The sequence below is a fragment of the Capronia coronata genome (genome assembly GCF_000585585.1).
Source record: "Capronia coronata CBS 617.96 chromosome Unknown acBCG-supercont1.1, whole genome shotgun sequence".
Taxonomy (NCBI): Eukaryota; Fungi; Ascomycota; class Eurotiomycetes; order Chaetothyriales; family Herpotrichiellaceae; genus Capronia; species Capronia coronata.
This window is the reverse complement of record NW_006912893.1, coordinates 513,773-535,116: the sequence shown is the minus strand read 5'-3', so window position 1 is coordinate 535,116 and position 21,344 is coordinate 513,773. Positions and strand designations below refer to the sequence as shown.

Here is a 21,344-nt window from a genome sequence, read left to right as displayed (position 1 = left end):
CAGTACCGGTAATGATTTCTGATGTTTCTATATTGGTATGTTTTTCCACTTGTGATTTTCCATAGCCAACAGGGCCTCACTGCGTTCTCCTCGCAGTTGTGCGTCAATGGGGATATCAAGGTCGCCGAAAAATCAAGAGCTTCAACATACAATAAGGGAGAATGAAGTAAAGTTTGACACGCCACACCCATTCAGGCATTCTAGCCAAATCCGAAAACAGATGCTACACCAGAATATGTCCCTGGGGGCCTCACGCTGTCCAGATATATCATGCGCACCGCTTGGCCTGCTTAGGCTGTCCGCCTGTACAGCAAGGCGACTTCTTCAATATGGAAGTCCAAGCCGAGCAAGGTCCACCCGCTATATTTTCTCGTTTCAAATCTTGTCCATATCCGACCCAACTGAACTCTCTCGTTTCTGATCTGACACCTAGAGAGGGAGAGGAAGAAAAATTACCACAAAGCCAGAACTGCACCGACAACCAAACCAGCCACAGACGAGATATCACCAGCCTGCAACCGTGCAACTGCCGCGCCGGTGAAGGTAGCAGGCTGCGCGGCGGCGGTCGTGGTAGCTGCGGGAGTTGCTATGGTCTCAGCCGGCGGAGGCGCCTGGACGATGGAGCTGCTGCTGACAGCCCCAGGAGCGCCACCGAAGGTAAAGGACTCTGTGGGTGCCGGAGGAGGGGCGATCGAAATCGAGGCAACACTGCTGCTCGAAACGGGTGGAGCAGCGGTCGCGTTGGCTAAAGGCAACTGCATCGCGTTGGCGATGTACTTGTCGATGGTGTTGGGCGAGCTGCTGTTCTGGTTGATCACCATGGCCATTCCCTTCTGGCAGTGGTTTGTCTGGCCGCAGAAGATCCAGATGGGCTTGGTGTCGTTGATCAGCACGTTGTAGACGGGCGTGAAGTCTTCTTTGCCGGTGACGGGGACGAAGCCAGATTTTATGCCCGGTCGGGTCGGCGAAGTCAAATTGGCGGCAAGGGGTTTGCAGGGAGAAGCGAAACTAGATTCGGTGATGGTGTGGTTCTGGAAGTGCGATAAGTGTTAGTCCTTGCCATGATTGATTGCGGAATGTGCGTTTCCGACGTCTGTAGTACGTACCTTTGGGTGGAATTGGAATTGCACGACCGAGCCGATCGGGGCTTCGATCTGGTTGGGGAAGTATTTCAACGAGCCGTTGGCGTCGGCGACCGACACGACTTGCACGATCAACTCGCCGGCACCGGTCGAGGCAGGCGGCGGCGGCGCGGAGCTTGTTGGGATTGGTTGACAGCCTGCCGGACAAGATGCTGCTGCTGCCCACGAGCCAGAGTCAGGGCCCTTGCTACCGCCCCAGGAGCCACCTCCACCGCCACTGCTGCCCCAGGACGAGTAGTCCGTTGCGACCGTGGAGACCGCAAGTAGTGAGGAGACGAGAAGCGCCTTGAGAGACATTGTTGTGTTTGCTGTAAGATGTCGGGGTTGACTAGTTTGCGATATTTGTTCTGTTATCTTAGGAAGCGTGTAGACCTGCTGGTACTGGCGATGGTGAATGATGTGGAGGTGAACGACAACGAGCGACCGGCGCGAGCAGGAACCGAAGATGAACTGCAGTGCGTCAAGCAGCAGAAGGAATGGAACAGACCCGACACAATCTGGTACGGGACCTAGCAGAACAAACACGCTCTTTTCGCTTTTGGGGTTAAAGGACAGGACAGAATTGGAAGAAACAAAGATATCACCGGATGGAAAGCAACGGGGTCGGAGGTCGACATAAGTAGGCCAACTCGACCGCAAAGCAATCCCATTTTCTTGAGGCTAGGATGATCAGAGGGATCTGGATCTCAAGGGTCCTGGGACTTCCAGAGTCTCGTCGCCTGGTCGAGTCAGGCGGAGCCCCTGGAGGAGGCTGAAGACATTTGTCGGATATGTGTATCAGATGGCAGAGCCTGCATGAGACGCGACAGGCGAAGGACCCTGGAGAAAGACGTGCTTTGGGCGCGTCAAAGTACTATTCTTGACAGAGCACGGTAGCAATGTCTGCAGGCGCGTTGAGTGTTGCAGGTCCGACGGCGATGATGGGGTTTCGAAGCGCCGGCATTGTTTGAAGTGTGTCGCGAGGAGGCGAGTCTGAAGCACCTTGTGTTTCTCCTGGTCTGTCTCCTGTTTCGCTTCTCCTTTCCGTTTCCGTTTCCGGCCACCTTCCGTTTTGGGACACCCCCCACGGGGCACAGCCTCGCGGACATCGAAGAAACTCATGCTGTACCAGTAGCATGCATTCTCTGTATCTCATCATGCCAGTCTTGTCTACTAAACACTTGTCCGGCTTTTGTTAGTCCGATCTTGCTGCATCCTCCTACTAGTACTACGCCAACCTCATCAGATCTCATTCTGCTTCTGGCCTCGGCAACGGCCCAGCCTTACCATTTCCCCAGTAATTGCCCTACCCATTTCGGGTGCGTTCTCTCCCGCGTTTCAAGGAACCAACTCAACACCAGGCTAAAGGCTCAGCCACTCTGGTAGAGTCATGAAGAAGAGCTCGCCGTCGGAAGAGGGAGGTGCCGACCATAGCGATGCTTGCCACTGAGTAGCATCTCGGGTTGTGCTGCCACAGCCCTAGCTAGGTATGGTTCCTTATTTGGAAATACCTTGATTAGCTAACTGTTAGAGTGTTGCAGTCTGCTACCTCAGGGTCGCTAATACATCTGGGCAAGGCTGTTCTTGTTGCTTTGCCAGGCATTGCTAGCTACGCTCCACCATTAACCGTAACTCATAGCTGCGAACCAGCTCTCTTTCTGATCCATCCCATAGCACGCACCATAAGCCATTACATAACAGCAACTCCTAACTCCTCTCGATCCGCGACAGAAACTCTCTGAACACCTTGACACCGAAGCTCAATCACAGTGACAAGGCCGAATCGCCGAACAGTAAAGCCCTTACATCATCTCTTACATCTCATCGTTCCCCTGTACAGTAGTCGGTTAGGTCATGGTGTAGCCACTGGCCGTAGCAGCCATGAAGTCCCAATGTCCTGGCGGCAGATTATCCCGGCGCGGAGTGAACTCAGAAGCAGTTCGGGGGCCAGGGTCGGGAAGACTGGTCAGCGCCGGATCAAGTTCGTCTTCGGGCTTTCTCTTCTTAGGACGGCCTCGGGGACGATTTGCGTTCGGCGGATCTAACACATACTCTTCCTTGAGTTGCATGGAGACGTTTGGGTCGTAGCCGCGTTCACGCGCCAGCTTCCGCAACCCGGCCAGTGTCTTCGGATCCATACCGGTGACCTCTTGTATTCTCTCCGAGGAAATGTTCGCCTCGGCCAGCGCGAGAGCCTGGATGCGCACAGCAGTCGAGTGTTCCTGCATCTTCAAGACCTTGGGCGCCTTTGCCTCTACCGACTTCTGCGACCAGTCGCCGCTTCGGAAGAACGCGGCGGGGTCGGCGGCTTGACGCGTGATGCTGGTTTCTATCCCTTGCTCTTTCATCGCGTCAAGGTAGTTTTGGCAGCCGAGTAGGTGGACGCGCTGGCGCGAGGTGTGCTGAGCCATCTCTCTGCCACAGAACTTGCATCGGACCTGGGCGAGTTTCTGGAGAGCAAGTTAGTTAGGTCTACGGATGGCGCGCCGTGGAGTCATTGGGGGATACCTGAGTCCCCTCGGGATCCTGAGGAATAATCTCCCATGCCGAATGAGTTTCTGTATCTCCCGGCTTGTTCTTGTAGCCACCAGAGCCTGGCCCTCCCATCTTGATTGACGATCAGGGAATGGGGTGCAGCGGTGGTAATCAGAATGTCTTTTGACAACTGATGAGAGATGACAGCAAGCTTGCCGGCGAAAATGTGACGCCCGATGAGGTATTACCTGCCTCCCTTGTTCAAAAGACAAGCCGTGGGAGCTATTCCCGATTGGGAACCATAACAATCTATTGCTCGGCATGCACATTATTACCCTCAATCCGTCACAGCACAGCACAGCGCACTGCAGCGTGTCACGGCACGTCGCTCTTCATCTGATTGTGATCATGTGTTCATTTTGAAGTCTTCGAGTCGTCAACGACACTGTTGCAACTATGGTAGACAACTCACAAGCGGCGACCTCGCTGCTGACGGAACACTTGCAATACACTCCTTTGGTGAGACATGGACCCGTGCAATACTAGGTATTACGATACTGACATCTCGCCTTCCAGTCGCTGATCGACGACATCATCAATTCGGTAAACAATTTTGTGTACCAAGGCGTCGGAAGTTTGGAAACCGGGCTGCTGTCTACACCACCAGAGAAACTTGGTTTCGAGGCAGTCAGAGACAACGAGCAAGATGCGCCGGAATATCCAGCCGCGAAACAAGAGATAGAAGAGGGCCTCCACAAACTCGAGACATTGTTGAACTCTACCGTGGACAAGAACTTTGACAAATTGGAGATATACGTCCTGCGGAATGTCCTCTCCGTCCCAGCGGATTTGGTTAATTGGGTGCGCCTGAGTCACTACCAGGTAGGCATGTTTTCACTCTGGGGAACGGGCAATTGAGCTGACGGAGCAGAACATTTCATGGCCACCCTCTGAAAATGCGCCTACGGCTGAAAGCATCCAGCTCCTTCGTCGGAAATTGGCCGCATCACGAGCTGTGTCCAGGTCGTTATTGGAAGAGCATGCCCACAACGAGGCATTACTCCAACAGCTTCGAGCGATTGTAGGCCAGGGGAAAGGACACAGTACCAACGAAGACCTTTCATTTCTGCGGAATACACCGAATTCTGACGCGCAGACACTGACCACCAACACCAATTTTGCGGTCTCTCAACTACCTGCGCTCCGGGCCTTGCTAGCAGACCTTCGACCAAAGTTGAGGACATTACAGGACTCTAACGCCGGACTTGCAGTGGACACCGCTAAGGACGAGGTTCGCGAAGAGCGTCGTGGCTATATCGAGCAAAGAACACGATCACTGCTGGAGCGCAACGGCGAGAATGTTGCCGAAAACGCTACAGTGGTTCCCGGCAAGCGAGTGGATCCTGAGGAGGTCCAAGCTATGGAGAAAGTTGCTTCTCTGTTCGACCCGGCATGAAGACGGTGGGGCATATTAACGCCATTTATCTTCCAGGAGAAACAACACACCTAGAGCTATAACGCAGCATGAGAATGCTGGGACAACACCTAGTCGAGATATCCTCTGGTGTTGGATTGTCGGACGTGCACAAGCACTGACGGCGCATTCGGAGCCACCCGACTATCCCAAACAGGAGAAGCATGTACTTGTTTTGGATTAGGTTGAGAACTTGATTCACCAACATTGCAATATGTTATGCATGAGAGAAGTGTCATGTGTACGGGAACGACCGACGCCAGTCGAGGACGCAGCGTAGCTCGCGAGCAGCGATGGCCAGATGCTCGTGAAGCTGGCAGCTTCAATATTTGCGGATGTAGCCGAATCCAGCATGGCTGGCGTGGGCTAGTCGCAGAAGCGAGCATCGCTGAGATGAGCGCAAGGTGCCGGTTGGACCGAGGTTGCAACTTGCCCAGGAGACCAGAAAGGATCGAGTTAGCTTCTGCTGCCATGGCTCGAAAGGTCAACCAGGCCATTCCAACTTGGATCTGCAATGCATGTTTTACTGGCAGATCTCCAGATATGGCTTTTCCGCAGCCGATGGTGGCTGCCTTAGAGCAGACCGGACCGGACCAATACGACGTGCGAGCTGGAGGGCCCGTCGATCAGAACGCTGACAGAGGAGGTCCAATGGAGCAAGGAATGGCTCCGGGTAGGTCAGGGCCTAGAGAGGACGCATGCTACAGTGTATCGATGAGAGACAGGGTTCTGAGCAATTGGTTTCGCCGTGTTGGAAGTGGAAGTGAGGGAGGGAATGGAGGGAACAGTGGATGCTGTCCTGTCGATAGTTGCCAGCAGCGAACTGACTGTTGGGCATCCCACGTCCGTTCCCATCGCTCTCCTCTCTGTCATCTCTTCTATCGTCGTCCTTATTCGGGCTTCCTACCATAAATAGACGGTCCGCACCTGCGCCTAGCAAACGATCCAATCACAGGTCGTTCATCTGCCAAGACTCTGTATCAGTAGCCGCTGGACATCGAGTCGAACTTCAATCATGCAATTCCTCGTCTTCATCCTCTTCCAGCTCTTCAGCCGTTGTCATCCTCATGCTGCCCTCTCGGCCACTCATGGGTCTGCTGGGCTCTGAAGCGAGCCCGGTAACCGCCAGCTCATCTTATCACCCTCACCACTGCCTTTGCCTGCCCTGGGCTGTGGTGCTCATGCATGAGATTCCTTCTCATTATACTGGTCCTTGACTAGGCCAGGCGCTTCAAGAACCATGATGGCTTTCCGAACCCGTTCGTGCGCTATAGCCTGTGAATCTCACTCTCAGAGGCGCCAGGTACATCTTCTTCTCATAAAAGAACCTCGTCCTCTATCTGCAATCCAGCCTTGCGCCCTTTTCTTGTTTCATTGTCTGTCTCGTTCTTCTGCGCTGGTTTCGCACCCCTTCACTGTGTTCTCTCCTCTGAACTTTGCGGCTATTCTACCATGGACGATACTCCTACACGTCCTTCTTCCCCGGGAAACTCCAATGGCAGTGCCCGGTCTCGTTCCAGCACACGAAAACAGCCCTCTTACGACGCTTCAGCTTTGATGATAAACCCATCACCTCTCTTGACCTCATCTCTGCACTCCCGCCATTCGGCCACATCTGCACAAGAGTCTGCATACTTGAAGCAAGCACGCTTGCTGGGATGGGTTCGACTCGCTCTGTCCCTCCTGACAATTGCCTCAGCCGTGGCCGCTGCTGGTTCTGTAGGGCATGTGCTGCACAAGTATAACTCAACGCACTTGGGCAGCAAATGGCACCTATCTTTGTGGCCGCAAAATGTTGACTTGAGGCCTACCTTGGCTGTGTTGGCTTGTGCTTGCATAATTGCTGCTGTCAGCCTAGCATATGTGGTGTTCTGGGTCATCCCCAGCGTAAGTCCTTGTACACCTCGATCTCTTCCTACCCTAACTGATCCTTCAGCCACATTCCCGGACGCTATTGTACAGCCTGATATTCCTGGGATCGTCCATCCTCGGCTTGGCTCTCTGCGTTTTCGCCATCCCTTTCAATCAGGCACTTGTCAACCTGACCGCCCACCATCGGCGGGAGTCACTGCAGTCTTGGACCTGCAAGTTCTCCGACGGCGCAGCTGGGTTTAATTCCGACATCCATTCTCTTCAGATCCCGGTCTTTACCACCAATGGTGTGCCCATACCCGCAGGCTTCAAGAGGCTTTGTATGGAGAGTCAAGTGGGCACGGGCTTGATGATTGCCGTCTTGGTTCTGGAGGCGGCTAGCTCTGGTATAGCAGGGATGGGCATATTGCTGGAGAAGAGGATGGCCATTGCGAGAAGGGAAAGGTATGCCAATGATGAAAAGGGTGGCCATGTGTCCTAGTGGCAAAACCAACCACACAGGAAGCCGACTTCTCGCTGGCGGGCTTCCCCTCAACCGGAGGCTCTAAGTAGAATAAGGGACTGGAAGGCTTCTTCAACTGGCTAGTGAGCTGGGAGATTCGATGCCCAAAAGCCTATTGGCGGCTGGCGTCTACGTGGCGGCGTTCAAGGCTGTCTAATTGGACTGGAATCGATTGTATAACATGAAACTGAGAGTATAGACCAACCAAGCATGCAGCACCAATGTAGTACAAGGACAACCCCTCGAGCTCATGCCATGTCACTGCCTCTATCGGGTGTCTAGAGCTTCCGCGTTCGTTCTGACTCCGGATGGGACGGCCATTCGCGTATGAGGATCAGCCAAACCCGCTCTTCCAACTCCCTGGGCACAGCCTTGTCTTTGTCTGACTCAGAGCAACTGCTATTTGGAAGGACTGAGGCCAGGCGCACTTCTCTCACTCAGTGTGGATATACTATGCAGATACCTCACGTCTTTGGGGAGATGACGCGCTGAACATTTGAACCACGCATCTTACCGCCGTTGTGCAGTTCTCATCAAAGTCATCCCCAAAAGTGGACTTTACATGCCCCAGGCAGTGGTGGCTGAGATTGCAGTCTCGATGGAGTGCTTGCTGAAGCATGACCGGACCCTGCCTACCTGCTGGTTCAGATTGAGCTCCCGAATTGTCGTCGGGAGTGCTCAAACACCAATCCGGGGAGTAGACAAGGGGTCAACCCCGGAACAGGGATGCCATGTTGCAAACCCGGGGCAAGATGTCACAGCGTCCACGTACCGGATGTTTGAAGTTGAGTGGTGTGCTCATGACATACGTACCAGGATCAACATCAAGAGAACCAGGAGAAGGTTGGGAATTGGGAAATCCCAGGAAATTGCAAGGCCACCGGCGCCTTAGCCCGCGGATATGACGGGTACGGCTGAGGACCATCATGGAAGCGAGTGGCTAGAAGGATGATGGGCGGTGGCAGGGAGGCTGCGCCACGGGTCCAGCCCGGGAAAATATCACACTGTACGAATGATACGTTGGAAGACTCTGATTAGCTTCATATCACATCACCAATAATGACCGGCATCAAGATTCGGAGGAGTGACAATTGACCATCAACTGCCAACCACCAGACTATCATATCAGCCACCGGCCGGGCTGGGCCTGAACAGGCTGAAGGGGAAGACATGGCTAGTATCCAGGCTACACGTAGCTTCTTTGAGTGCCAGAGTCCGCACCACGAAACAAAAGCTGCCTTCAGCTTGTATTGGCTTTGACAAGCAACAATCACCCGATCAAATCTGCACCAGAGGGAGGTAACGTGGAAACGGTTGTGAGGTGTACAGATACACAAGCCTGCAGGTTGACGGCTGCCAGCTACGTGTTGCATATCAACCATGCTAAAGCATGCCAATGGCAACGGCGGCGGCGGTTGTGATAAGTGGTTGGGGATGCATGTAACTTGGATGTGCATACCTAGTATCTACACCAATGTACGTGTAGTCGAATATAGGTTGTAGACGTCTCAGTTACCTACCACCAAAATATGGGGATGTCAGATGAGCCTGCTGCCACCAGTTGTATATCGTACGCACGTACGTTATCAAACTGTGGATGAAAGACCATCTACCACGTGCGATGGATTGATGGTTGAACGACCGAACCACGGGTTGTGGGCGACGCTATTCCGTTGCCCTCTCGATGTGCCGTGTAGGAGCAGTGCCCAACTTCCCAGCCGTGTATATTGGGTGGTTCTAAAGTCTGCCGCATATCCGTCCCGTATTCTGTTGTTTATTATTGTTATTTACGGGCGCCACCGAGATAGATACTAACTGGATATTGTGACCATCCGGGATGGAGATTACCGCATCTGGACACCCCGGTCACCACACGTGATCATGTTTTCCCAATGAGGAATGGGCAGACGGCGGTGGGGCAATCAGGGGCTTCAGCCCCAACTTGAAGGAGGAGGAGGATTTGCTATCACTGTTTGATCCATTTTTCTAGGATTTTTTCATGACTGAGGATGCACGGTTTATGAGAAGTAGGGATCGAGTCGAGGGTCAGGTTTGAGGTTAAGGTTAAGGTTGAGGTTGAGGTTGGGGATCAGAAAAAGGCAAAATCAAGAGGGATTGAGACTGGTTAACCTGTCTCACTTCTAGAGAGAACCTGGATGTAAAGTACACGGCGCGGGACATCCATAGGTTGGATAGGTTGGATGGGTGGGATTTGTTCGGGTCTATCTTTCCACTGGCGAAGGCTTCTCCTGAACATTATTCTCGCCGAATTCCCTGCTTCGTCCCCTGCCTGTCCACTCCCACACTACCCGGCCCCCCTGCTCGCTTAGTCTCAGCTCTTCGTATTATTTTTAGGCCAACCAATGCTCCATCCCATAATAAGCATCATGTGGGAGGAAAAGCTCCAGCCTCAACAACTAACAACTCCCAGTTGGGAGTCAGTCCACACCTTTCGTCATCATGCCTTGCTGTGCATCAAGTAAACGAGAGACTAGCATCAAGCACCAGATCAGACACACTTCACTCTTCATCTCCTTCGGTGTGGAAATCATCCCCACAACAAACGAGGACATGGACAGCTGGGTGATCTGAGCACCACGAGAATCCCGCACAAATGTTTGTTTACATCAATTCCCGGATCGGCCATGGTCGGGGACAGAGTTACACCACTCCTGGGCAGTGGGTGGGAGGATGGCTGGGATGGAGACTTCTGGGACTGCCGAAGCATCAGCTACCAACAAGCTTGAACTAGAACTCCATCCGAAATCCCTCGGGCCACTGCACTGCATGCCAATTTTGTGGCTTTAGCTTGGTCGAATCTTGAATGGGGTGTCAAGCCTCCCTAAGCGTTTCCACCGTTTCCACCTTCGCTTACCTGGCAGATAGGTCAGGGCACGAACCACATCACACGCTGGTCAGCCGGGAGCTGGGGTCAGCCGCCCGCCTACAGACAGACCGTCACTTCTGATTGATTGCGCCTCTCTCGTTGCTTTCGCCGTCGCCTCTACTGCAACTCGCGCATAAGCCCGACACCGGGTGTGCATGCTGCAAGCTTGCTCGCAGGCGGCTAGAGGTGATGATCTCCTGAACCTGGAATTTCTCGGAGAAAGAACAAGGAAGCGTCCAGGACGACTTGAAAGACAAAAAACACCACCCGTCTGGGTGGATGGCCATGGCTCCAGCCATACAGAGTACATCAGCCAAGGTTCTGACGCATGTCGAACATGTCTAGAATTCCAACAGGTCACAAATTTGATCGCCAGATTCCCGGCACTACAGAGTGCTTCGCGTGTGCTCTCCCAGCCGTTAATCCCCCAAACGGAGCCCTAAGTTCAGTCTGGAAAGGCTGAGGTCTCACACTAGCCTCGGGGACCCGATGTGACCAGTGACCAGTGACCAGCACCCTACCAGGCCTCAGACCTGTCAAATACGATGCATCCTGGTGGGCGGTGCGGTGATCGACTGGGCTGACCTGACCCAAACTGTGGACCGGGCCAGGATTTCGACTACTTGAAACCAGTAAAGGCGTCTCCTCAGGCAAGAGAAAGGAGGCTCAAGCGGCCCCAAACGAAGGAAGAGCAAAACCTCCAGCATCGTTGTCCCAGGATGGCTGGTGGTCCTTTGCAATCTGGAACTCCACCCTCCCGAGCACCAACTAATTGGTGACAGCTGCTTTCATCTGTCCAGTGTCGACTGAAGCCCGACAAGATCGCGCTATGTGACATAAAGGTTTGGGTGGCCGGGTACGGGTTCATTCGACTGCTTCTCCTTCTCGATTGATCCTATCCGCCCATCGTCTTTTTTTCATTTTTCCTCATCCAGACTCAGTGGTAGGTCACTGATTGTCGTGTCTCTCGTTTCTTTGTTGGAACCCTTCACTCCGTACATACAGGGTACCTACTACATACCGGGGGTTCAACAAGAGGGAAAGAATAAACTAATCGACCACGCGACATACCATGGCGGTCTCCGGCCTCCTCAAGGCTTTCGCCGCCCTCACACTCGTTTCATCCTCGATACAATCCGTCGCCGCATACAGCAACTCGAGTACGATCTGCTCGACGTCCTCCAAATGCATTCCCTTCACAATCGAGGTGAGCTGGGGCCAACCCGACCCCAGCGTTGGCCTCGAGCGCGATGTCATCTTGACCAACGGCTCGCTACCAGGTCCTCCTCTGGAGCTCAAGGTCGGCGACTGCGTTGACTTCACCGTCATCAACCAGCTCGACACGGTAACGGGCGTCCACTTCCACGGCATTCGCCAGTACGGAACCCCCTGGGCCGACGGTGTGCCCGGTGTCAGCCAGTACTCGATTCAACCCGGAACAAGCTTCATGTACCAATGGACGGCGGAAGATGCGGGGACGTACTTCTACCATGCTCACTACAAAGGTCAGATGATGGACGGGTTGTACGGAGCGATCCTGATCCAACCGGCCGACGATGCCGACCTGCCATTCAGCCAGATCAGCGACGACGTGGCCCAGCTGACCGCCGCGGCGTTGGACGTCGAGGCCGTGTTTGCCTCTGACTGGAATCAATTCACCGCGGCCGAGTTCTTGGCCATTGAGCAAGCCGCCAACATCGACTTCGCCTGCACCGACGCGATCATTCTCAACGGCAAGGGCAGCGTCTACTGTGAGCCCGTCGATGTGCTCATGGCCAACGCCGCTCCTCAAGTGACACCAATTCTGAACGGCACGACCCTGACGCCCAAGGGCTGCATCCCTCCCAGCAACCCTCTGATCCAAGGCGTGCAATACACCCGCGTCTTGTCCAACCTGCCGAGCGGCGCGTACGACACATGCACGCCGGTGACGGGAGCCAACTACACGTACGAAGTCGATGCTGCCAACGGCTGGGCGGCCATGTCGTTCATCAACCCCAGTGGAACCGCGCTGCTCAAGGTCACCATCGACAGCCACAAGCTGTACGTGTACGAATTCAACGGCGGCTACATCGTGCCTCAAGTCGTCGACCAGTTCGTGTTGGCCAACGGCGACCGGATGTCGTTTTTCGTCAAGCTCGACCAGACGCCCGGCGACTACACGATCCGCGTGGCCAACGACGGCATCAACCAGGTCATCTCCGGCTTCGGCACTCTGTCGTACAAGGGCGGCAACGGCGCAGTCGCCGGCGTGTCTGTCATGAACTACGGGGGCCAGAACACGACCGAGATCGTCCCCTTCGATGCCGGCGCCGCCGCTCCATACCCGCCCCAGCAGGTCGGCAGCACCGCGGCCACCAGCTATGTCTTGGACATCATGAAGTCTCCTGCGCAGCCGACCGACTCGTGGGCCTGGACGCTGTCCGGCGTGGAGTCGTACAACCAGTCGCGCGACGACGAGCAGCCGCCTCTGCTGTTCCAGTCGCCGGCATCCATCCCCGACAGCGACTTAATCCTGAAGACCAGCTTCAACACCTGGGTCGATCTGATCATCAAGGTCGCCGGCCCCATTGCCGAGCCGCATCCGATCCACAAGCACGCCAACAAGTTCTTCGTCATCGGCGCCGGCGTCGGCGACTTCAACTACACCTCGGTCGCCGAGGCCCAGGCCGCCGGCCTGCCCTTCAACCTGGTCAACCCGCCCTACGTCGACGGATACACTTCGGTCCCGGCCGAGGGCGGCGGCTCCTGGATGGTCTTCCGATACTACGTCAACACCCCCGGTGCTTGGCTGCTCCATTGCCACGTGCAGTCGCATTTCAGCGGCGGTATGGCTGTCGCCATTCTCGATGCTGTCGACAACTTCCCCACGCTCCCCAAGGATATCGGCAAGGTCTGCCCTGGCACCGGCTCGAGCTCGAGCTCTGCTTCAGGCTCTGCGTCTGGCAACTCTTCCTCCACCTCTACCAGCTCTGGATCCAGCTCCACTTCAACCTCAACCTCAACCTCCAGCTCCAGCTCTGGGTCTGGTTCGGGATCCAGCGGCTACAGCGGCTCCGTCACCAACTCTACCACCACATCATCCACCACGGCCCCAGCTACATACACGGGCGCCGCTACTCAGACGTCAGTCGTCGCCCCCTTCGGCCTTCTTCTCGCCCTGGCTGTGGCTTTCTTCACTACTCAGTAGTCCTTTTTTAATGATACCCGTCCACCTTGACACGACAAACCTGGTCTTGCCATATCACACTAAGTCTATCAATGAGACTACTCTGAATATCTGAGCGCAGAGTGTGGGGATGTTAGGTGTGGCCAAAAAAAATATGGACATAGGACATCCAGAAGGCCATGAAAATGGTCATGGACACCGATATTGGATTCTGGGTCCATGAATACGGTCATGAAACTTGAATCTTTGAACATTCAAGCCATGTCATGCAGGTGTACGTGCAAAGTATAAGGCACGTAGGGCTTTTTCTTACATATATGATTATTTTTCTCCCATCGTGGTATGCATATTGTCATGGGATCGGGATCAAACGTCAATTTTTCTTCATTCTTTTCTGTGTGTCATGCGACGAACTGGGATGTCCAGAGTGGACTTGGACGTTATATCGTCCTGCATCTGCATGTATGGCTTACGGCATATTCAACCTACATATACCACATACATAAGGAGCCTCATATTACCCACGACAAAGTGGAATGGCAAAAGCAGAAAGTGGTCCCGGGTCTCCCTCTTGAGGGTAGATATAGAGCAAGTATAAACTACAAGCTACATACAAACTACACATTACACCACATCTCTTCGTAACATTTATGTGTTCTCCCTTCTTCCTCTCTTCCCCTTCTTCCATTCAATCCTGTGCTTGTTCGTTCAGTGGTACAGTTGTTGTTCGGACTCTCGAGCGTCCCATCTTCCAGTCAGAGGTCATATCATGGTCCCTTCAACAGGTCGTTCACCCCGTCATACATGCAGTATCGATCTGGCTGACAGGGCTTGATCGTCCTACTGTGCTACCCTCCCATAAGGCCATGTCGTGCGTCAGACACTGCTGTGTGACACGTCATCTCTGGACGAAATATGATCTCCATTGCATTGCATCGCATTGCACCGAGCTACACTACACATCTCCTGTCCTACACACATAGATAGCTGATGGTACTTCGTAGGTAACCTTGGCGATATATCATATTCCATGCTGTACCTTTGTACGACACATATCTTGCTTCATGTCGTGTCACCGTTTCACAATCGAGTCGTGAGAGCCAGGGCTAGGGCCAGGGCATGAGAGGGAAACGTGTGGGTAGAGACCCCCTTCCTGTCTGGCGTTGTAAGGATTGGGAAGTAGATTAATGCTCTGTCACCCATATATCTAGTATTACCCAATGTTCTGATCATTTTGAGTACGTAACGGTGTACACCAGGCTACGTGCTGCTTCAAGCTTGTGTGGACAAGGCTGAAGCTTGAACACTAGGTACCTACCTTATGTAACTTCTGTATGAAGCCAGCATAAATCTCGACTTAGTGCTCCATGGGATACCTCGCTCTTTAGGGCCTTTCCTTTGACCCAGATTGAGATCAGATTTAGACATCAGACATCAAGGACAGAAGATCGGTGTTTCCCACCGGACAGTAGCCCCTTTCAAGTTTGGCGGAGAATGTTGCCAAGGCTGATTACGTGATCACATGGAAGAAAAGGGGCAGTCACGTGATTTTAGATATATTTCTCCCATACCAGTGACGGTGACAAGATGCCAACATCAACATTGTGTCCTACTTGAACTGTCAGTCATATGCGCAACATCTGCTGCCTGACACCGACGAATATACACAATGGATGCTGGACATGCAGTCGATGTGAGACCAAGACAGGCTCTTAAGTGATGTTGACTATATGCAAGCTTGTCCCTTTGTTATCTCCAGCTACTTTGCTCAAATGGGTTGACTAATTGACTCGGAGCTGGACATGTGTCACAGATTCCTCTCGAGCTGTTGCATGTCAGGGGACATCTTCGAATGAAGAGGTTCTACTTGTTTGAACGAGGTCAGTCCAGATTAACCATGATCAGATTCCCTGTCATACTACACCACACCACACGTCCAACTTGAGCTTCATCTTGAGCTTCATCTTCAGCTTCCTTGACACCAGACCTCCTCACATCAAGAGAAGTAATGGGCCTCCATGTCCTCAAGCAAGCCCGGTCCAGTAGGATGCCAGCCGAGCTCCTTCTGAGTCTTGTCGCTCGAGGCCGGATTATCACGGCCCACGACGTTCGCCAGGAACCCCAGCACCGGACCAGCTTCCTCCAGCGTCTTGCCCTGCACGGGCACGCCCAACTTCTTACCGACCAGACCGGCGATTTCCTTCCAGGATACACCTTGCTCCGCGACGGCATGGTACGTGGCGCCCGCAGCCCCCTTCTCGAGCGCGAGGCGGAACAGCCTGGCAGCGTCTACGCGATGGGCGGCCGGCCACCGCGCGTGTCCGTCGTCAATGTACACTGCGACGCCCGCGGCACGCGCCGCGTCGATATAGCGTGGGATCAAGCCGGCGTCGCCGCTGCCATGCACGGTGGGAGGCAGCCGGACGACGGTGCCGCGGACGTTCTTGTCGCGCGAAAATGCATACACCAGGTCCGCCGATTTGAGTCGGATGGCCATGGGCATATTGCGGTCCGGCTCGGCGTCCTCGGTCGCCAGCTCGCCGGCGGCACAGAAGGCCGTCCCCGACGCAATCACCAGCGGTTTGCCTGTCCCTGCCAGCGCGTTGCCCATGGCTTCGATGGCCGCTTGGTCGGTGGTCGCGGCGCCCGCGTAGTCGCTGAAGTCGTGGATGAAGGCTAAGTGGATGACCCCGTCACAGGCCGCCGCGCCGCTCTGGAGGGAGTCGAGGTCGGTTAGTGAGCCGCGGTGCGGTTCGGCTCCTGCTTTGCTGATGCGTTCGGCGGATGCGTCGTTGCGGGCTAGTCCGACCACTTGATGGCCATGCTTGATGAGGTCGTCGACTAGTGGTTGGCCGATGTAGCCTGAGGCGCCGGTGACGAAGACCCGCATTGTAGGACGAGTAGGAGTCGAAATAACACAAGGTATTTCTTGACTGCTGTTCGAGACAAAAGAAAAGGCGAGTGCTGGACTGTGACTGTGACCGTGGTTGCAACCTGTATCTTTCCAACACTCTCACCTACTCGCACCAACCGATCAGACATGCTTTATATACTTTCATCCTCTTTGTTGCGTCATCACATTCGCCGTGCCCTTGAACGCCTTGTCTGTCGGAGCTACAAAGTACACGTTCAGGACCAGAACATTATACCCTTATTGGCTACCTTCCTTTGAGTCGTCGAACATCAGCCAATCATTGTCTCCGCATCCCTCTATACTCCGTTCAGACTAACTGCGTTTCGTATAAACTCTGTAACATTCCTCCAACCGCGTATACAGAAACATCTAAACTGTGTCTCGTATTTGAACGGGTTTGACTCGAGCATCTCCCACCCAGCTGGACACCCACTCCCCACCGACCTCGAGAGTAAAGCTTACTGATATGTTCAAGGCAGAGGCACCCTAGGAAAAGTCAGGGAAGACCCGGATCAATGTATTGCCCTTGCTTCAGGTACGAGTAGATAAGATGCTCAGCCTAACTCTGCTTCGTATTCATTTATTCTCCGGATGGGGCCCGGAGCCGGAAGATCGCATGGGGCACGGGAGACTCTGGATCTTCACAAACCAACAACGTCCATTGGATGAGGAGGATGAGGAGAGTATCAGGCTACTCTTACAAGTGACAATTCATCATATCGTTGCTCAAGTATCAAGGTATGTGGATGAATAACGGAATGACCACAAGTACTACTAAATCTAATGGAGAGTTATGCACAAATGATTTGGAAACACACAAAGTTGTTTTGACATGAATTAATCTATCATTCCTGGCCCGGTACAAGACCGGCCTTTCAACTATTTGAAAGCATGTTTGCCCTTTACCTGGGAATTGTACGTCCAGGCCATGCAACGCCATCCTTGCTGTCGGAATCAAAATCATCACTCGCATTCAATTCATTCATCGCCTATGCTTGTTGGTAGTCGTCTACTCGTAGAGATCCATAGTGCCCTCTCGAGAATCTTCAAGCTCTTGTATGGCATCATCTTCATCCCACATTTCTTCATCTTCCATCTCGCTGTCGGTGTGGTTCGGTAGGACTGCGACCTTGCCATCCTCCAAGACCACGTTGGCAGTCTCACCGTCCTTGATCGCACCTCTGAGGATGAGGATGGCCAGCCGGTTGAGAATTTCCTTCTCGATCAATCTTTGCAGAGGACGAGCACCGTAGGCTGGTGAATAACCTGCAGCACCCAAGTAGTCCTTGACCTCCTCGCTGGCGTGGATGGTGATCTTCTTGTCGTTGGCCTCCAACCGCTTCTGGATTTCGTGTAATCTCAACTCGACAATCTTCCGGATCTCTCTCCTAGTTAACCGGTTGAAGATGACGATCGAGCTGATTCTGTTGAGGAACTCAGGCAAGAAGTAGTTGCGGAGCGCGTTCATCACCAATTCCTTTGTGGTTGGATCGATCTTGCCGTCCGGTGCGTTCTGGCGCGACAAGTATTCGGCACCAAGATTGCTGGTCATGACGACGATACAGTTCCGTGCATCCACCACACGACCTTGGCCATCGGTGATTCTGCCATCATCCATGAGTTGAAGCATGACAGTCAGAACTTCTTTTGCCGCCTTCTCCACCTCATCGAACAGCAGGATAGAGAATGGTCGTCGTCGAAGTGCTTCCGTCAGTTGACCACCAGCATCGTGGCCAACATAACCCGGAGGCGCTCCGATCATCCTCGATAGCGAGTGTCGTTCTTGGTATTCTGACATATCGAACCGAATCATCGCCTTTGGGTCGTCGAACAGGAACTCTGCCAACGCCTTGGTCAACAGAGTCTTACCCGTACCGGAAGGACCGCAGAACAGGAAGCTTGGAGGTTGGTTGGGGTTACTAAGCCCGGACCGCTGCAGTCTGATGGCATTCGAGACTGCCTTAACGGCTTCCTTCTGGCCAACAACCACCTTTTGCAAATGCTGTTCCATGTGCAGGATCTTCTCCTTCTCCGAAGCCTTGAGTCTTTGGATCGGGATACCGGTCTGCTTGGCCACGATGGCCTGGATCTGGTCGGGACCAACAGCATCGGTGGGTGTGGCCGCGCCCATCTCACCGAGTCTGGCACGAGTTTCGGCCTCTTCCTGAGCACGAATGTTCTCGAGCTGCTTGATCTTGGCCGTCACATCGGGAATGGCGTAGTAGGTCAAGTCGGAAGCTGTCTGGAGATCGTTGGACCGCTCGGCCTCATCACGCTTGTTCTTGAGTTGGTCGAGCTTAATCTTCAAATCCTGGACTTCCCTCGACCGAGCCTTCTCACGTTCGTAGTGCTCCTTCAGAGGCGCCAATTCTTCCTTGACATTGGCCGCCTCACGCTGCGCTTGCTCGAGACGTTCGACTGAAGCCGGGTCTGTCTCTCTCTGGAGGGCGTGGATTTCAATCTCCAACTGCCGCAGCTTCCGTTCGAGGTTGTCAAGGGCTTCAGGTTGAGATTCTCGGATGACACGCACATCTGCCGCCGCTTCATCGATCAAGTCAACAGCCGAATCAGGCAGACGCCGTGAGGTGATGTACCGAGCAGCCAGTTGTGCCGCTGCCACGATTGCACCATCGAGAATGGTCACGCCGTGATGGACTTCGTAGCGCTCTTTAAGACCACGGAGGATGGAAATCGTCTCTTGTACCGAAGGCTCTTTGACCAAAACCTGTTGGAATCTTCGTTCGAAGGCGGCATCTTTCTCGATGTACTTCCGATACTCTGAGAGAGTCGTAGCACCGATACAATGCAGTTGACCCCGGGCCAACATAGGCTTGAGAAGATTTGCCGCGTCCATACCACCCTCACCACTGGCGCCAGCACCCATGAGAAGATGGATTTCGTCCACGAACAAGACGATCATCTCGTGTGATTCCTCGATCTCCTTGAGAACGCCCTTCATCCTCTCTTCGAATTCACCACGGTACTTGCTGCCAGCAACAAGAGATCCCACATCAAGTGAGAGTAGTCTGCACGCGGCCAGGTTGGCAGGGACATCGGCATTGATGATTCGTTGAGCTAGACCTTCGATAATGGTGGTCTTACCAACACCAGGCTCACCAATCAGGACGGGGTTGTTCTTCGTCCGTCTTGACAGAATCCGGATCACTCGTCGGATTTCTTCTTCTCGGCCAATGACTGGATCCAGTTTGCCTTCCCGGGCGAGCTGGGTCATATCAATGGTGAATTTCTTCAGGTTTTCATTCTCCTCCTCCGTGTCGGCGGTCTTGGAGTCGACCCGTTTCGTTCCCCGGATCTGCTGGATGGCGTTTTCAATGAGTTTGGTGTTGGGGATATTGGCCTCCCGCAGACAATCCTGGATCTTGGTGTCTTGTACCAGGGCGACAATCAGATGGTCGATGGCCACGAAACTATCTTTCTGCGTCTTTTGCAATTCCGCGGCCGATCTGATCACCTTGGCCAATGCCGGAGACATGGTGACATGCTCTGGCGGGGGGTCTTGACTGGGTAACCGCACCAGAGCCTTCTTGAGTGATCTGTCGAGGAGTTGAGGGTCGCCATGGGCTCTATCCACCACTTGTCGGAAGAGGGGAGCCGAGGCATGTGATTGTGAGGCATTGGCCGTTGTCTGTTGGTCTTTGGACTCGTCTGGGGAGGGATCAAACAGGGCGACTGCAAGGTGGACAGGTAGGATCTGAGAATGAGCGTATTGTTCTGCTAGATTTGCAGCGTCCGTCAGCGCTTTCGCGCTTCGATCAGTAAACTGCGGCCCGGTTGCAGCCATAGCTTAATGATTTATGTGAAAGGTGAAAAGGTAGAATTAGGTATTATTTCGTTTTGTTTGTTGTTGAGGACTGGAAGAGAGAAAGAAAGAGGTGGTGGTGGTAGATCGGGTGCTTCTTGTACTGCTTGGATGCCCGGAAGTTGCGCGGGAAGGAACGTCTGGTGCCTATGACATCGTACCTTCCAGAACCCGCCAGGGCGGTCTTGGCGCGCCTCGAATTGCCGTGAGGCTTCAGCGCATCAACTGATGCTGCCCAACTTGGACTGTCCGAACCTGCGAGATGTGCCTGTGCCTCGCTTGGGCAGATGCTGTCGCGCACTTTTCGTCACCACCATCGTCTCGATTGATTCACATCATACGAGCCTGAACCCACTTCTGCACCTTTCCTCGTCCTTCCGGCCACCACCAGTAAAATATCTCTGCAAAGATGCCTCCAATGCCTGCCTCTGCGCAGCGCCATGGCCCGTCCTGGGTCGACAAATGTAATGTTCTAGGCCGCTCAAACCCATAATCGTCTGATGAGACTGACGTGATACAATACAGTGAAGATGGGAATGCTCATGGGTGGAAGTCAGTCGAATTCATAACACCATGAGAGGACATGGAAGCTAATGGAAATGCTAGCTGTCGGAGGAATCATGGGGTTCATCTATGGTTTGTCCCAGTCTGGTAGCATCGGCTTCACGCAGGCCTCTCACTGATCCCTCCTTCTCCAGGAACTGTGACGATCTTCCAATATGGTGCGGGCCAGGCAGGGGTGATGCGAACTCTGGGGAAATACATGGTTGGATCTGGCGCAACCTTCAGGTAGGCTGCCTTCTGAATCTGGGGTTGGACTCAGCCTCACAGCATCGTCTAACCACAACATCTGCAGTGTCTTTATGGGAATCGGCAGCCTCATTCGCTCAGATTCACCCCAAATGGCCTCGTCAGCATGGGCACGATCACATTATCCTCCCCTCGTTCATCCACGGCGCGACCGCCTCCAGAGTCAGCGATGATCCCAACAGTCCTTTTTTCCTAACGGACAACGAGGAGTCTTTCGTCTGCGATGTACATAACAAAATTGGGAACTGGAAAAGCTGAGTGCAACACGAGCGATACCCACGAATAGTAATGTCAATACAC

General features: G+C 53.7%; 8 protein-coding genes across 8 annotated transcripts; 4 read left to right on the top strand and 4 right to left on the bottom strand.

The window, feature by feature from the left end:
- Positions 1-452: 452 nt before the first annotated feature.
- Positions 453-1,439, bottom strand: A1O1_00196 (uncharacterized protein; the record flags this gene model as incomplete). Its single annotated transcript, XM_007721117.1, has 2 exons — positions 453-1,031; positions 1,107-1,439. The coding sequence occupies 2 exons, from the start codon at positions 1,437-1,439 to the stop codon at positions 453-455; spliced, it is 912 nt and encodes a 303-aa protein (XP_007719307.1).
- Positions 1,440-2,968: 1,529 nt separating this feature from the next.
- A1O1_00195 (uncharacterized protein) lies at positions 2,969-3,469 on the bottom strand (the record flags this gene model as incomplete). Its single annotated transcript, XM_007721116.1, has 1 exon — positions 2,969-3,469. One exon carries the CDS (start codon positions 3,467-3,469, stop codon positions 2,969-2,971), a length of 501 nt encoding a protein of 166 aa, XP_007719306.1.
- A 583-nt stretch (positions 3,470-4,052) lies between these two features.
- A1O1_00194 (uncharacterized protein) lies at positions 4,053-5,052 on the top strand (the record flags this gene model as incomplete). Its single annotated transcript, XM_007721115.1, has 3 exons — positions 4,053-4,115; positions 4,173-4,478; positions 4,528-5,052. The coding sequence occupies 3 exons, from the start codon at positions 4,053-4,055 to the stop codon at positions 5,050-5,052; spliced, it is 894 nt and encodes a 297-aa protein (XP_007719305.1).
- A 1,470-nt stretch (positions 5,053-6,522) lies between these two features.
- Positions 6,523-7,423, top strand: A1O1_00193 (uncharacterized protein; the record flags this gene model as incomplete). The annotated part of the gene is made up of 2 exons (XM_007721114.1): positions 6,523-6,957; positions 7,007-7,423. 2 exons carry the CDS (start codon positions 6,523-6,525, stop codon positions 7,421-7,423), a joined length of 852 nt encoding a protein of 283 aa, XP_007719304.1.
- A 3,980-nt stretch (positions 7,424-11,403) lies between these two features.
- Positions 11,404-13,521, top strand: A1O1_00192 (uncharacterized protein; the record flags this gene model as incomplete). Its single annotated transcript, XM_007721113.1, has 1 exon — positions 11,404-13,521. The coding sequence occupies one exon, from the start codon at positions 11,404-11,406 to the stop codon at positions 13,519-13,521; it is 2,118 nt and encodes a 705-aa protein (XP_007719303.1).
- Positions 13,522-15,496: 1,975 nt separating this feature from the next.
- On the bottom strand, positions 15,497-16,390 carry A1O1_00191 (uncharacterized protein; the record flags this gene model as incomplete). Its single annotated transcript, XM_007721112.1, has 1 exon — positions 15,497-16,390. One exon carries the CDS (start codon positions 16,388-16,390, stop codon positions 15,497-15,499), a length of 894 nt encoding a protein of 297 aa, XP_007719302.1.
- Positions 16,391-17,423: 1,033 nt separating this feature from the next.
- A1O1_00190 (hsp98-like protein) lies at positions 17,424-20,216 on the bottom strand (the record flags this gene model as incomplete). The annotated part of the gene is made up of 1 exon (XM_007721111.1): positions 17,424-20,216. One exon carries the CDS (start codon positions 20,214-20,216, stop codon positions 17,424-17,426), a length of 2,793 nt encoding a protein of 930 aa, XP_007719301.1.
- A 595-nt stretch (positions 20,217-20,811) lies between these two features.
- On the top strand, positions 20,812-21,225 carry A1O1_00189 (uncharacterized protein). The gene is made up of 3 exons (XM_007721110.1): positions 20,812-20,870; positions 20,933-21,023; positions 21,091-21,225. Exons 1-3 carry the CDS (start codon positions 20,828-20,830, stop codon positions 21,215-21,217), a joined length of 261 nt encoding a protein of 86 aa, XP_007719300.1. The 5' UTR covers positions 20,812-20,827; the 3' UTR covers positions 21,218-21,225.
- The last annotated feature ends 119 nt before the right edge of the window (positions 21,226-21,344 follow it).